At 40.7% G+C, this 12,423-nt stretch overlaps 1 protein-coding gene across 4 annotated transcripts in view; it reads left to right on the top strand.

Annotated features, from left to right (window-relative positions):
• CADPS (calcium dependent secretion activator) overlaps positions 1-12,423 on the top strand; it is a 436,212-nt gene that overhangs the window by 94,217 nt on the left and 329,572 nt on the right. For all 4 annotated transcript variants that reach the window (XM_058562346.1, XM_058562336.1, XM_058562329.1 and 1 more), the window contains exon 2: positions 4,595-4,708. In XM_058562346.1, the coding sequence (XP_058418329.1) occupies positions 4,595-4,708 (114 nt within the window). The remainder of the gene's footprint in view (positions 1-4,594; positions 4,709-12,423) is intronic.

Raw genomic sequence — 12,423 nt, 5'->3', positions numbered from 1 at the left:
AAATAAACACTGTTTTAATTAAAATAGTGGTGAGAAAAGCAGTGAATGCGGAGTGGCAGGCGTCGACACCCAGATATGAACATAGCTCTGCCACTGGAATCTGTGCCCCTAACTCTCCTGCTGAGAGCTTGAGGTGTCCAGGGAAGTGGGGGTGTTTTGTGTGGCTTCACGATGTGTGTTCTCTGAACTTGACTTAAATTAATGTTCCTGGAGGCCTTCTCTTTTTGAACATTTTATATTCTGCAATTTCTCTCCTCTGAAATCCTAAAACATACTTTTGTGCACTTTGTTTTACATGCCTATTCCTGTCCATCTAGACTACAAGGTCCCCGAGGACAATCCTTTATTTCTTTTGCCTCCCCAGAGCCTAGCCCTGCTCAGTAAGATGAGTGGTTGAGTGGGTTTTGTTGCCTATTGAACCCCAGGGCCTGGGGCAGGGCTGGGCAGGCGGTAGGTACTCTGTAAATATTTCTTGAATAAATAAGCACTATGCTTATTTAACAGAAGGTTAGAGTGATAATGGATTTTCCTGGGTCAACAATCAATCTTCATCATTCAGATGGTGTGCACCTAATTTTATTTCAATTGCTTAGGCATTTAAGGCAAAAGCAAGGTTTATTGGTCTCTCCTCCCTTTCCTGCCCCACCATTCCACTCCATCCCACCCCTAAAATCATGCAGAATTGGTATTGACCCAGTCTCTGAGCAAGAAATTCTGTGAGACGCCTTGGTTGGTACTATACTGCAAGGATTTATGACTTAGGCTGGTTAAGCCTGGCCTGTTGAAAAGAAATTCATGTTGCGGTGTCACTTTTATGAGCAAATCAACTACCGCCTAATATTTCACTTTAAATGGTTTCAAGCACATACCAAATAACGATGATTTTCTCTACAACTCCACTGATACCGATATACCGGGGTCAGAACAGGAAAGCTTAAGCAGCTTAGAAGTGATTTCATTCCATTCTCTAGGCCTGCGCTGTCCAATATGGTCGGTAGCCACTAGCCCCATGTGGCTATTGAACACTTGCAATGTGGTTATGTTGAATTGAGATGTATTGTAATACACCAGATAAATACACCTGTACTGTAATACACCAGATAAGCACAGTAAAAATACAACAGATTCAAAGGCATAGTATAAAAATAGATCGTAAAATATCTCGTTAGTCATTTGTATAATGATTACATGTTGAAATGATAATATTTTGGACATATTGGGTTCAATAAAGTATATTAAAATTCACTTCACCTGTTTCTTTTTACTTTTTTAAATGTGACTACTAGAAAATGTAAAATGACACATGTGGCTAACAGTGGGCAGTGGTGATCTAGAATGTAACAAATAAAAACCTGATAAAACCCAACTCCTTTATACCTGCCCCCTACTTCGCTATTCTCCCCTTCTCCCAAAGTTACAAAAATGAGCTACAGCACCCCAGCTCCTGTCTATGTCCACTCCCAAAACTCTGGTTTGTTTTGTTTCCTAATTGAGTCAACACTCAAGCCAGGCTTCAGTCTCCTATAGCTTTAAGCTTTGTTTTCTATTAGCAAGACTTGTATTGACTCTAACGATGCAAGCACTTTAAATTTATATAGAAACTCATAATTAAAAAGAAAAACTCATATTATGTCATTAAATAGCTATAACTATCCCAAAGTAGCAAGTAGTTAGAACTGTCACCATTTTCTAAGTGAGAAAATTATCCATTTTTCAAGTGAGAAAACTGAGGATGATAAAACATTTGTTTATTTAAATCAGCCTTATTCCAGAAAGGCTTTTAACTCTCTGGCCAATTTAGAGAATACAAGTGGCTTTTCCAAGATGACAAAATGGTCGACAGAACTGGGACTGAAATGACCTTCTTACTCTTTCCACTAGAACCGCGGCTCTCAGCACGGTGTCCCAATATCACTTATGAAGTATAACTTTTTATAAAGAAGGGCTAAAAGAGCAAAGTTTTTAGCTGACTATCTTTTTATATAAATTAGAATAGATTCAAGGATATTCAAAAGTAATTTATCTTCTGTACACTTCGCTCATTTATTCATTTAACAAGCACTTACTGAGGGCCTGCCGTGTGTAGAGCGCTAAGCTGGCCCTGGGGAAACACTGATGAACAAAATAGCGAGAAGAGACAGATCATCTAGCAAATTTACTCATAACTAACAAGTAAGCGTAAATGGTATGCTGTGGAATCATGTAGCAGGAAGACCCGGCTTCATAAGTCAGTACTGCTCATGCTGAGACGGAAGGACAGTGGGATATGGCTACATAAGTGGCGGAGAAGACAGAATAGGTAGGAATCTTTTAGGAATGCTTTCCTAAGTGGGAAAGAAAGGTGGCATTGATCAGGCAAGGAATTGCACATAAGCTACTCTCCAAATGATCTATGCCACATCCCGGAAGTGTATCCTGTACCTAGACTTCATCTGTCACGTGGTCATAGAAGAAATAACAACAATCAAGTTTGAAAACTTCTGCATTTTGACATGCTGCACTTAGCAGGATATTTCTTTCTTTTTTCCCCAGCTTTATTGAAATATTATTGACATATAACATACGTAAATTTAAAGTGTACAATATGATGATTTGATACACATATATTGCAAAATGATTACCACAATAAAGTTAATCAACATCTCCATCCCCTCACATAATTACCATTTAGTATTATTAGCTATAATCACTATGCTAATCATATAAGTGGATGTTTTTACCCTTTGACCAATATCTCATTTCCCCCAATCTCCAGCCCCTGGTAAACACCACTCTACTCTCTGTTTCTCTGAGTTCAGCTTTTTTTAGATTCTACATGTAAGTGATATCATACTGTATTTAACTTTCTCTGTCTGATTTATTTCACTTAGCATAACACCTTCAAGTTTCATCCAAGTTGTCCCAAACAGCAGGATTTCCTTCTTTCTCATGGCCGAATAATATTTAATTGCCTGTTATATATATATACACACACACACATACATACACACACACACCACATCTTCTTTATCCATTCATCTGTTGATGGCATTTAGGTTGTTTCCATATCTTGGCTATTGTGAACAATGCTGCAATGAACGTGAAGGGGCAGATATCTCTCTGAGATCCTGTTTTCGTTTCCTTTAGATATATACCCAGAAGTGGGAGTGCTGGATCATATGGTAGTTCTATTTTTAATTTTTTGAGGAACCTCCATACTGTTTTCCATAGTGGCTCTACCAATATACGTTCCCACCAACAGTGCACAAGGGTCCCCTTTTCTCCACATCCTTGCCAACACTTGTCTCTTGTCTTTTTGATGATAGCCATTCTAACAGGTGTGAGGTGCTATCTCATTGTGGTTTTGATTTGCATTTCCCAGATGCTTAGTGATATTGAACATCTTCTGATGTACCTGTGGCCATTTGTATGTCTTCTTTGGAAAAATGTATACTTAATTCCTCTGCCAGATTTTTAATTGGATTGTTTGTTTTATTGCTATTGAGTTGTATGAGTTCCTTATATATTTCGGATATTAACTCCTTATCAGATAGATGGTTTGCAAATATTTTCTCCCATTCCATAGGTTGCCTTTTCATTTTGCTAATTGTTTCTTTTTCCAAAGCTTTTTAGCTTGATATAGTCCTACTTGTTTATTTATGCTTTTGTTCCTTGTGCTTTTGGTGTCGGAAAAACATCGCCAAGACCAATGTTAAGGAGCTATTTTCCTATGTTTTCTTCTAGTAGTTTTACAGTTTTGGGTCTTACATTTAACTCTTTAATCCACTTCAAGTTAATTTTTGTGAGTGGCGTAAGATAGGGGTCCAATTTCACTCTTCTGCGTGTGGATATCCACTTTTCCCAGCTCCATTTACTGAAGAGACCATCCTTTCCCCACTGAGTGTTCTTGGCTCTCTTGTCAAATATTAACTGACTGTATATGTGTGGGTTTATTTCTGGGCTTTCAGTTCTGTTCCATTGTTCTATGTGTTTGATTTAATGCCGGTACCACACAGTTTTGATTACTATAGCTCTGTAAAGCAGGATGTTTCAGACCACCTGAGAGGCCTGTGCAGAGGTGTCTTTATCAATCATCTCTTAAACAACAAAACAAAACCCTGATTTGTAGCATTTACCAATTTCCATAGTGTAACTAACTACTCCCGTCTTGGCTGATATCTAGCTTCCAATAAGACATCACTGACTGTGGAGTCGGGAAGAGAGGTATGGTAGCACCCCATTATATATCCACAATACAAATATATACAAGTAACAAGTACAGCAGATATAAGTAACCTCAAAAGCGCAGATAATGGTAAAATAATCAGAAAGCAACAAATTTTGAGTATGTATTGCCTTTGTTTTTAATAATTTCTATTTGTATTTATGTAACTTATAAATATTATTTTATTATTATTATATATTATTTTTCTGTAATGGTTGTGTTTAACAACTCCCTCACAAAATTCCTGCAAATTCCTGCAACCATCAGCTCTCACATGCCTGTACAAGCTGGCTTCAGCACGCCAATGGGCCTGGCATCTTCAGCGTAAAGTAACCATGATCCTTTTCTAGGACAAGTCCTCACTGTCCTCTCTTTCTCTGTCTCTTACAGATCAGCAAACAGCAGCTGCAGACAGTCAAGGACCGGTTTCAGGCTTTTCTCAATGGGGAAACCCAGATCGTGGCTGACGAAGCCTTCATGAACGCCGTCCAGAGTTACTATGAGGTAAGACCCACCGTGTGGAAGCATGCCGGGACTGCTCAAGCCTACAGCCCAGGGCTTATGAACTACTGGTCAGTGGGAACAGCAGCCCTGGCCTTCTACAGTAGCATCCCTCCTGAGGCAAAGGGGTTGGTGATTGGTTACAATTTTAAGGAACAACAGCATTTTGCTTCGGGGAAAACTGTAAATAGAAGCTACTGTTTACCAACTGATTTTTTATACCAGGCAGTGTGCTGAGTGCTTTACATAAAATTTCTTGTTTAATCTTTACAAAAGTCTTATGAGTTAAGTCCTGATATTATTCCCATTTTGCTGATGAAGAGACTGAGGTTCAGAGAGGTTAGGTCCATTACTCAGGGTCACACAGCTATTAAAATGCCGCAAGCTAAGACTTGAACTGAGTCAAGAGCATTTTCCCACCGCTTACACCCTTTCTAAAGGATGTTAACACCTGCTAAGGTTGGAGCCTTCACTAGCTTCCTTGTTCTTTCTATTAAAGTGGTGCTGCGAGTTCTTTTCTGCAAGTTAGAACACCATCCAAAACGTAGTACCGTTCTCAGGGGAAAACCTATAAATGAGATAATATATCCCGAGTACATATTACAAGTAAATTTTCACCTTTAGACCTCAGAGGTTTATTTATCAGTAAAGTGAATTTGGAATTCCACTAGGATTTTTTTTTCCTCCCCAAAACCCCAGTACATAGTTGTATGTTCTAGTTGTAAATCCTACTAGTTTTTCTATGTGAGCTGCCACCAAAGCATGGCTACTAACAGACAAGTGGTGTGGTTCTGCGCCCAGGAACGGACCTGGGCTCCCGAAGTGGAATGCACCAAACTTTAACCATTAAGCCCTTAGGCCTGGCTCCACTAGTATTTTTAAATTTTATAATTATTCTTCCATAATATGTACATTGGCTATTGATTGTACACCATTAATGAAATAGAAATGCCACACCTTCCTACTGGCAATGTTTACCTGACATGCATAATGTCAAAAATGATTATTTGGTCATTGAAAGACATTTTACTTTATATTAATCTATTTTTATGTGAACCAAATGTCCTCTGTATTTGGAATCCTATGCCCCAAATGTCTTACCCACTGTCAAGGCTAGACTAAAACCATTAGAAACCAACCCCTAAGTACTGAAAAACTTACGGCATCCTGCCATATGCAATTCAGAGTAATAACAATCAACTGTAAAATAGGCGTAAGGAAATCCAACAAATTCTGATTTTTCCCCCAATGGATTGATTCACTGATTTTCTTCCTTCCTTTCTTTTTTTAATTACTAGGTAGCAAATTATTTCAAAACAAAAACATTGGTGCTCCTGCTTCTCTGGTGCTCCAAGCACATGCTGCTTCTGCTCGTTAGGCAATCTAGTCCTCAACAGATGCTTTAAAAACGTTTAGTTGATTGATTCGGTTAAACTCTCCTTCCCACTTGTGAAAGCACTTGATTCCTCCTTTCACGGAGAGAGTGGAGCAAGATTGCAATTAGATCTTGTGAAAATATTATTGATTGGTTTGTTAATTAATGTTTAATAGTAAACAGCCTTTGTCTCTCTGATGTTTGCTGGGTCCAGGCACACTCGTTTTATACACAATTTCTTCAGTGAAGTTTCTATTCAGATCTATTTTAGAAGTCAGGTTCATTTTTATATTTGTCAACCTTAAGCTTTCTTTCGTTTCATGAGTAGTATTAATTATTGCCAATAAGTGTCAAACTTACTGCTCTATCTGATGTGATGCAATTTTTCTGTTGAATTTAATGGAGAGTGGAAATGAGATTTGGAATCACAATGATGGTATGGCAGTGAATAATCTGAATATATTTAACAAAAGAGTCTGTTTAGAAACTACCAGAGAATGAAATTAATTTCCCCCATTTTTTTCAAGTTCCAAAAGCCAGTTCAGACCAGGAAGACCCTTATCAATAATTGTCCATGTTTAGAGTCATTCACCAGTTTATAAATTTGGAGATTGCAAATCTCAATTAGAAAGCTCATTTGACTAATGACATAAATTAAAAGAAAGTGCCATTTCTATCTATTAATTAAATTTGAAAATCAGTAGTCATCAGCATGCTAATGAGTCTCTGGAAATTACCATTATATTTATAGTGATTCTGATATTTTCTTCTCTAGTGGCCAGTTTATTTGAAAGCACTTCTTTTTATTCTGGTGAGAATACAGGCATTGAGAAATTACTGAATATTTGGTGTTGAGATTTGAGTAACAGGAAATAATGTGGAATATTAATTATTTACCATATTCACTAGCAAAGCTTTAGAGTGTCTTGAGATTCAAGTTTCCTGGAAAGCCTGACCCTCTGAGCAAAGGTCCCCAGTCAAGGGATCAGGATGAACACTTTCCCTGGGATTGTTGCAAGGTGGCCACTCCTCCATTTCTCCCTTTCCCTTTACTCTTGGGCAGTGGAGAAGCAAGTGTTTCTTCCTCCACCCTCCTCTGGGATCCAGTTGCTTCCCTGTCAGAGTATCTGTCTTGATCAGGACTCTTTGGATTTTAAGTGACATATACCTGCTTCTAACTGGCTTAGGCGAAAACGACAGTTATTTGCTCAAGCAACTTAAAAGTCCAGTGGTAGACCTGGTTTCAGCTGCGGCTGGATCTAGAAACTCCAAAGATGCCAGCAGGATGGGTATCTTTCTCCGCATACGTACGCTTTGCCCTCGCCTGCGTTGGCTTCATTCTTGGGCAAGTTCTCACCATGTGGAGGACCCTGGCAGCACCAGGTCACATCCTCCCAGCTTCACAACCCCAGGAGCAATACCTCTTTACTGAGAGTTCCAGCAAAAGGCCTGAAGGTGACTTGGTTGCACTGACATGGGTCATGTGTCCTTTATGGAGCCAATCACAATGCATGAGGTGTTAAGGAGACTGGGGCATCAGACCTAAGACAGATACCACCTCTGGAGCCTGAGTGCAGGCTCAGCCCCACTGGACCCATTTGTGTTGAAAATACAATGGATTCCCAATAAGAAATTAGGCTGCTTTTTACCAGAAGGGACAATGTATGCTCTGTAGGCAAAACCCACAGCTATCCTCCTCCTAAACTCACTCTCTCTTTCTCTCTCTCTCTCTCTCTCACACACACACACACACACACACACTCACACACACATTCCACCCCACCACAGCTTCACCTCCCAGTTTACCAAGAGTAATGTCATTAAAAAAGAAAACAAACTCTTTTTCAAAAAGTCCTGAGATTACTACACTTAAAAAAATCAGTTTCAGGTATTGGCCTTGTCTTGCTAGGGCAATAATGGTTTGTCAACAGAGTAGAGTAGCAAAGAGCCATTTTTAAAAAGGAAAAGGAGTGGGGAGGCACTGTCCTTTCTCCATCTGTGCCTATCCAGCCCAGCCTGAACCCAGCTGGCCAGCATTAACGGCAAGCTGGAGAGGCCGGGGACCTGATCTGGGCCAGGATAAAGCGAGGTCACGGTTCCCTAACGCTCTCGAGAGCATGCAGGTTAATTTTATCCTTTGGTGGTAGCCCTGATTGTCAAAGAGGATCAAGCAGGGCAGCGAAGTAATCCCTTAATCTCTTCCATTATGGCTTTGAGGGCCCACCGCTGAGGTGGGTGCTCTGAAATCAGACCCAGCAATCCCATCCTGTTTCCACAGCCACCGTCCTAAGACATCAGAGAGCCCGCCCATTTCTCCATGGCCCCCACGTCTTTTCTAACTCTCAGCTCTGTTAAGACAAATGTCTGAAACATAAGCCCTCCCACCCTCCATCCTTATCCTCACCTCCCCATCTCCCTGCTAAATTTTGGTTCCTTCACGTGCTGGTCGTGGCATTACAGAAAAGAGGTAAATGGAAAAGTTTCACAAAACCTTTCTCACTCAGATGCTGCCTGAAGTGAACGTGGGGGTATTTGGTGAGAAGTGGGAGTGTAGAATGAGATGGAAGACATACAAGCACTCGTTTTAGAACACTACAGCTGAACTCTGGGCTTCAGCCAGTGAAGCTGCTCTGATTGAGTTTGGTTTGGTTTGGTTTGGTTTTTGCTGAGCTCCTCTAACAAAGGGCCGGTTGGTTTTTGTCAAACTAGCTTTGAATGTTGTACCCAACAGAATTCTTGAGTTGCTAGCAACAGAAACTGAATGTGGTTAAATTAACAATAACTGTTGTTATTGCTGTTTTTGTTATTAAAAGAAATAACCAAGCTTAAGAAAAGATGGAAACCAGGGCAGCTGAACTTCAGGAAGCCAGGTAGCAGGATATAATGGACACCTCGTTATTGGTATGGATCTGCTCCAACCCCATTCCATCCTTGTACCACCCCGCTCTGGGGTCTGAACCCCACAAGGAGAAGTCTGATTGGCCAAGCTCAGGTCCCAACCCATCACTTGGCTAAGGAAGGACAAGATCCCATGATTTGTAGTCCCACTGAAACTGTGTGCAATGGCAAAGACGTTCTTGGACTGAGGTGCTGTTATCAGAGTGGAAGGACGGTTGGCAAGCAAAAACTGCAGGTGTGTCCCCTACACTGGGGGGCATACTTTGTTTAGTCTTTATGATTGAACTTTTTTTAATCTAAGAAAAGTAGAAGCCAGGTCTTAATCCAGCTATTTTTCTGAAATGATGTTATATATTTTCCAGCAAGCAAAACTATAACTCTCAGGGGTTTTAAACCAGATATATCCCTAGGGGAAGAGTAACTACCCATTCTAAAGGCATTTGTTCTTGTGGGGAAAGCCAGGCAACGAAGGAGACGGCAGAGGTCAGAGTGGTTAGGAGGATGAGTTTGTTCCCCAAAAGATGAACTAGAATTCAACCCCACATCTTTTGGACGTTAAACGTATCCTCCAACCCTCCCTGACCTCTGCCTCCTGATTCTAGTCCTGCTCCACACTGGCTGTGGGACCTCAGCCAAGTCTGAGCTTCAGTTTCTTCCTCTGTAATAGGACCTTCCTGGCATAATTGTTGTCAAGATTGAATTATACCCACACACACCACCTCACCCTAATCTAGCACCCAGACAGTGCTGTTATAAATATATTAAGGTGAGAGGGGGACCCTGGTGCCCATCTGCTGCATGGAAAGAATAGAAGAGAGTTGAGAGTGGATAGAATCAATCCACTCCCTAGTTCCAGGGAGTGGGCTTGGGATAAGGGAGGTGCAAGGTCAAGGAGGGGAAGGATACAGACAGGGGAGAGAGAACTCTTTTGCTCCTAACCTACAACCACCTACCACAGGTCATGGCCCAGTTCTGCTCCTCAAGTTTGCCCCAGTGTCCCTGGCTTTTTGGTGAGGAATATCTTTAAGATCCAAAGGTGCATTTGATTTTAGAAATTAACATGGACCTTGCCTCAATGAAGGCAAAATTTGTAATTTTGCCACATAGAAAAAGGTGTTTTCAGTGATAATGAAAGTAAAACATATTATAAAAATATATATAAATTATAAAAATAGACAATATAGAAAATAATTTAAGTGAAATGGTTAGAAAATTGCCTGTAATCCCATCATCCTAGAGAAAATTGCCTGTAATCCCATCATCCTAGACAACTACTATGAAATTTTGGTGTGTATCTTTTCAAGTTTATTTTTGATGTGTCTATACACATAAAGATAGCTATTTGATTTCCATATAAAGATTATCAGGGAAATTACCACAAGATATTAATAACCCACTTGTTTCATTTAGCACAGTGGTTTTCGATCTCCTTCCTACCACTGCAAAAGTCACACATGTGACATACTTTCATCAGTTTTATTACCTATGATGTTCTCAATCCATGCTCCTGTCCCCTTACCCCACTGCACCCCTACCATTGGAAGTCTCTGGTTTAACAATATATCATGGACATCTTTTGACACTAATGAAAAAATATTATCTTTTTTCATGGCTGCATGATATTCTACTTAAAAATAACAGCTAACTTTTGTTACCTTCTGTAGCTGGCACCATGCTCACCAGTTGACACACATTGTCTCATTGAATCTTCACTTAAATCTTACAAAACAGGTTTATTATGATTCCCGTTTGAATGATGGAGAAACTGAAGCCTGGAAAGATTAAGGTATCACCTTGCTCAAGTGACAAAGTTAGCAACTGGTAGAGCCAGGATTTGAACCCAGGCCGTCTGACACTAGAGCCTCCTCTTCCCATTACTTATGTGCCATTCATGAGTAGCAACCAAGTTTGGTGGGGTTTTTTGATCTTATTTCCTCTAACATCTACATCTATTTCTTGTTTATGTTGGAATGACATGCTTTTCTAGAGCAGGAAAGGGTCTGTCATGGTTTTTCAGCCTGTCAGCAAGGAAGTGGGCGCTGGGCCAGCTTTACCCGGTACCATGTACAGTAGTTAAGTCCTGACAGGCTTGTGTGTTTCTAAAACAACCCTGAGGTTGCTTGGCTCTGGTGATGGAGGGAAGGACTGATGGATGAGGTCAAGTCTCTGAATTGACTGCCCTTCATCATTCCATATTTATTTGTTTATCTTCCATCTCCCATTATGACCTGTCTGGAAGTTGGAAGAGGAGCAGGGAGGATTTGTGGATGTGCCGCGTAGAACTGTGCCTGGGGTTGAAGTCTTTTTTGACAGCCACCAAAAACAAAACAGAAAACAAAAACAAAAACAAGAGGTAGAGCTCCCAGTACAAATGAGTTTCAAGAGTTGTTTTAGAGACACACAAGCACATCAGTACTCTGTGGCTATATTCACTGCAGGGCGAGGCTGGCCCAGGCCCCACTTCCCTTCTGACAGACTGAGAAGCCAAGACAGATGATCTGCCTGGAAAATTAGTTTTCTGCTGCCTCCTTCTCTCCCCATGGCTGTTTTGCCTTCTTTTGACACTTCATCTTTTCTGTCTTCTCAATCTTCAGCCTCCTTCCTCCACACTCTTGACACTCTGCTCATCTCCCCTCATTCTGGGGCCTGGCAGTCATATCTAACCTCTGGACAGATGGAGCCCTCCATCCTTCAAAGTCCTCTCAGTTTGATCCTCATCAAAGAAAGCCGGCTGGATTAACCCCATGTGACAGTGAAGGAGAGTGAGGTTGATAGAGGTTAAGTGACTTGTCAAGGCCATCTACTAGGAGTTCAACAAATATTTATTGAGTAGCTATTATGTACAAGGGAAAAGACTATGTGAAGCAGATGATGTGTGCAGGATCCAGGGGTCACCCAGCCAGGTATGGATGCCAGCTGGGACCAATATGCCAACACCCTCATTTCTTACCCCCGGTTATCAGGTCCCATGGAAAATCTAGCCTCAGTCAATTGTTTTGAGAAACCAGTATATTGTGCTTTCTGGTTTCTCCTTTACCTTCTTGCCCCCATCCAGATATAAGCTCAATAAGGTCTCTGCTTTGAGATGTCTGCTTTGTTTGTATTGTTCATTCACTCATTCAACATAGCACCAACTATGTGCCAGGCACTGTCTTAGGCTCTCAGAAGAAGTAATAGGAAAAAACAGCTACAATGCCTTCCTTCCTGGGACTTACAGTGTAGCTGGAGCTTCAGGTATTAACCAAACAGTCACAAAGACAAATGACAAATGGCAACTATGGAAGGACTTTGGAGGAAAGGAATATGGTGCTGAGAGCTTATAATGGGGTCCTGCTCCAGGTTTATGGGACACTAGTATGGACAGATGGGGAGGATAGTATGGCTTCATTGTCAATTGAATGTTTTTAAGTCACTTCGAATGTTCAGTAGAGCTGACAACAAAGAA

This window comes from Diceros bicornis, chromosome 2 (assembly GCF_020826845.1).
Source record: "Diceros bicornis minor isolate mBicDic1 chromosome 2, mDicBic1.mat.cur, whole genome shotgun sequence".
Taxonomy (NCBI): Eukaryota; Metazoa; Chordata; class Mammalia; order Perissodactyla; family Rhinocerotidae; genus Diceros; species Diceros bicornis.
Note: the sequence above shows the minus strand (reverse complement) of the source record. Positions and strands in the feature narration are given on the sequence as shown.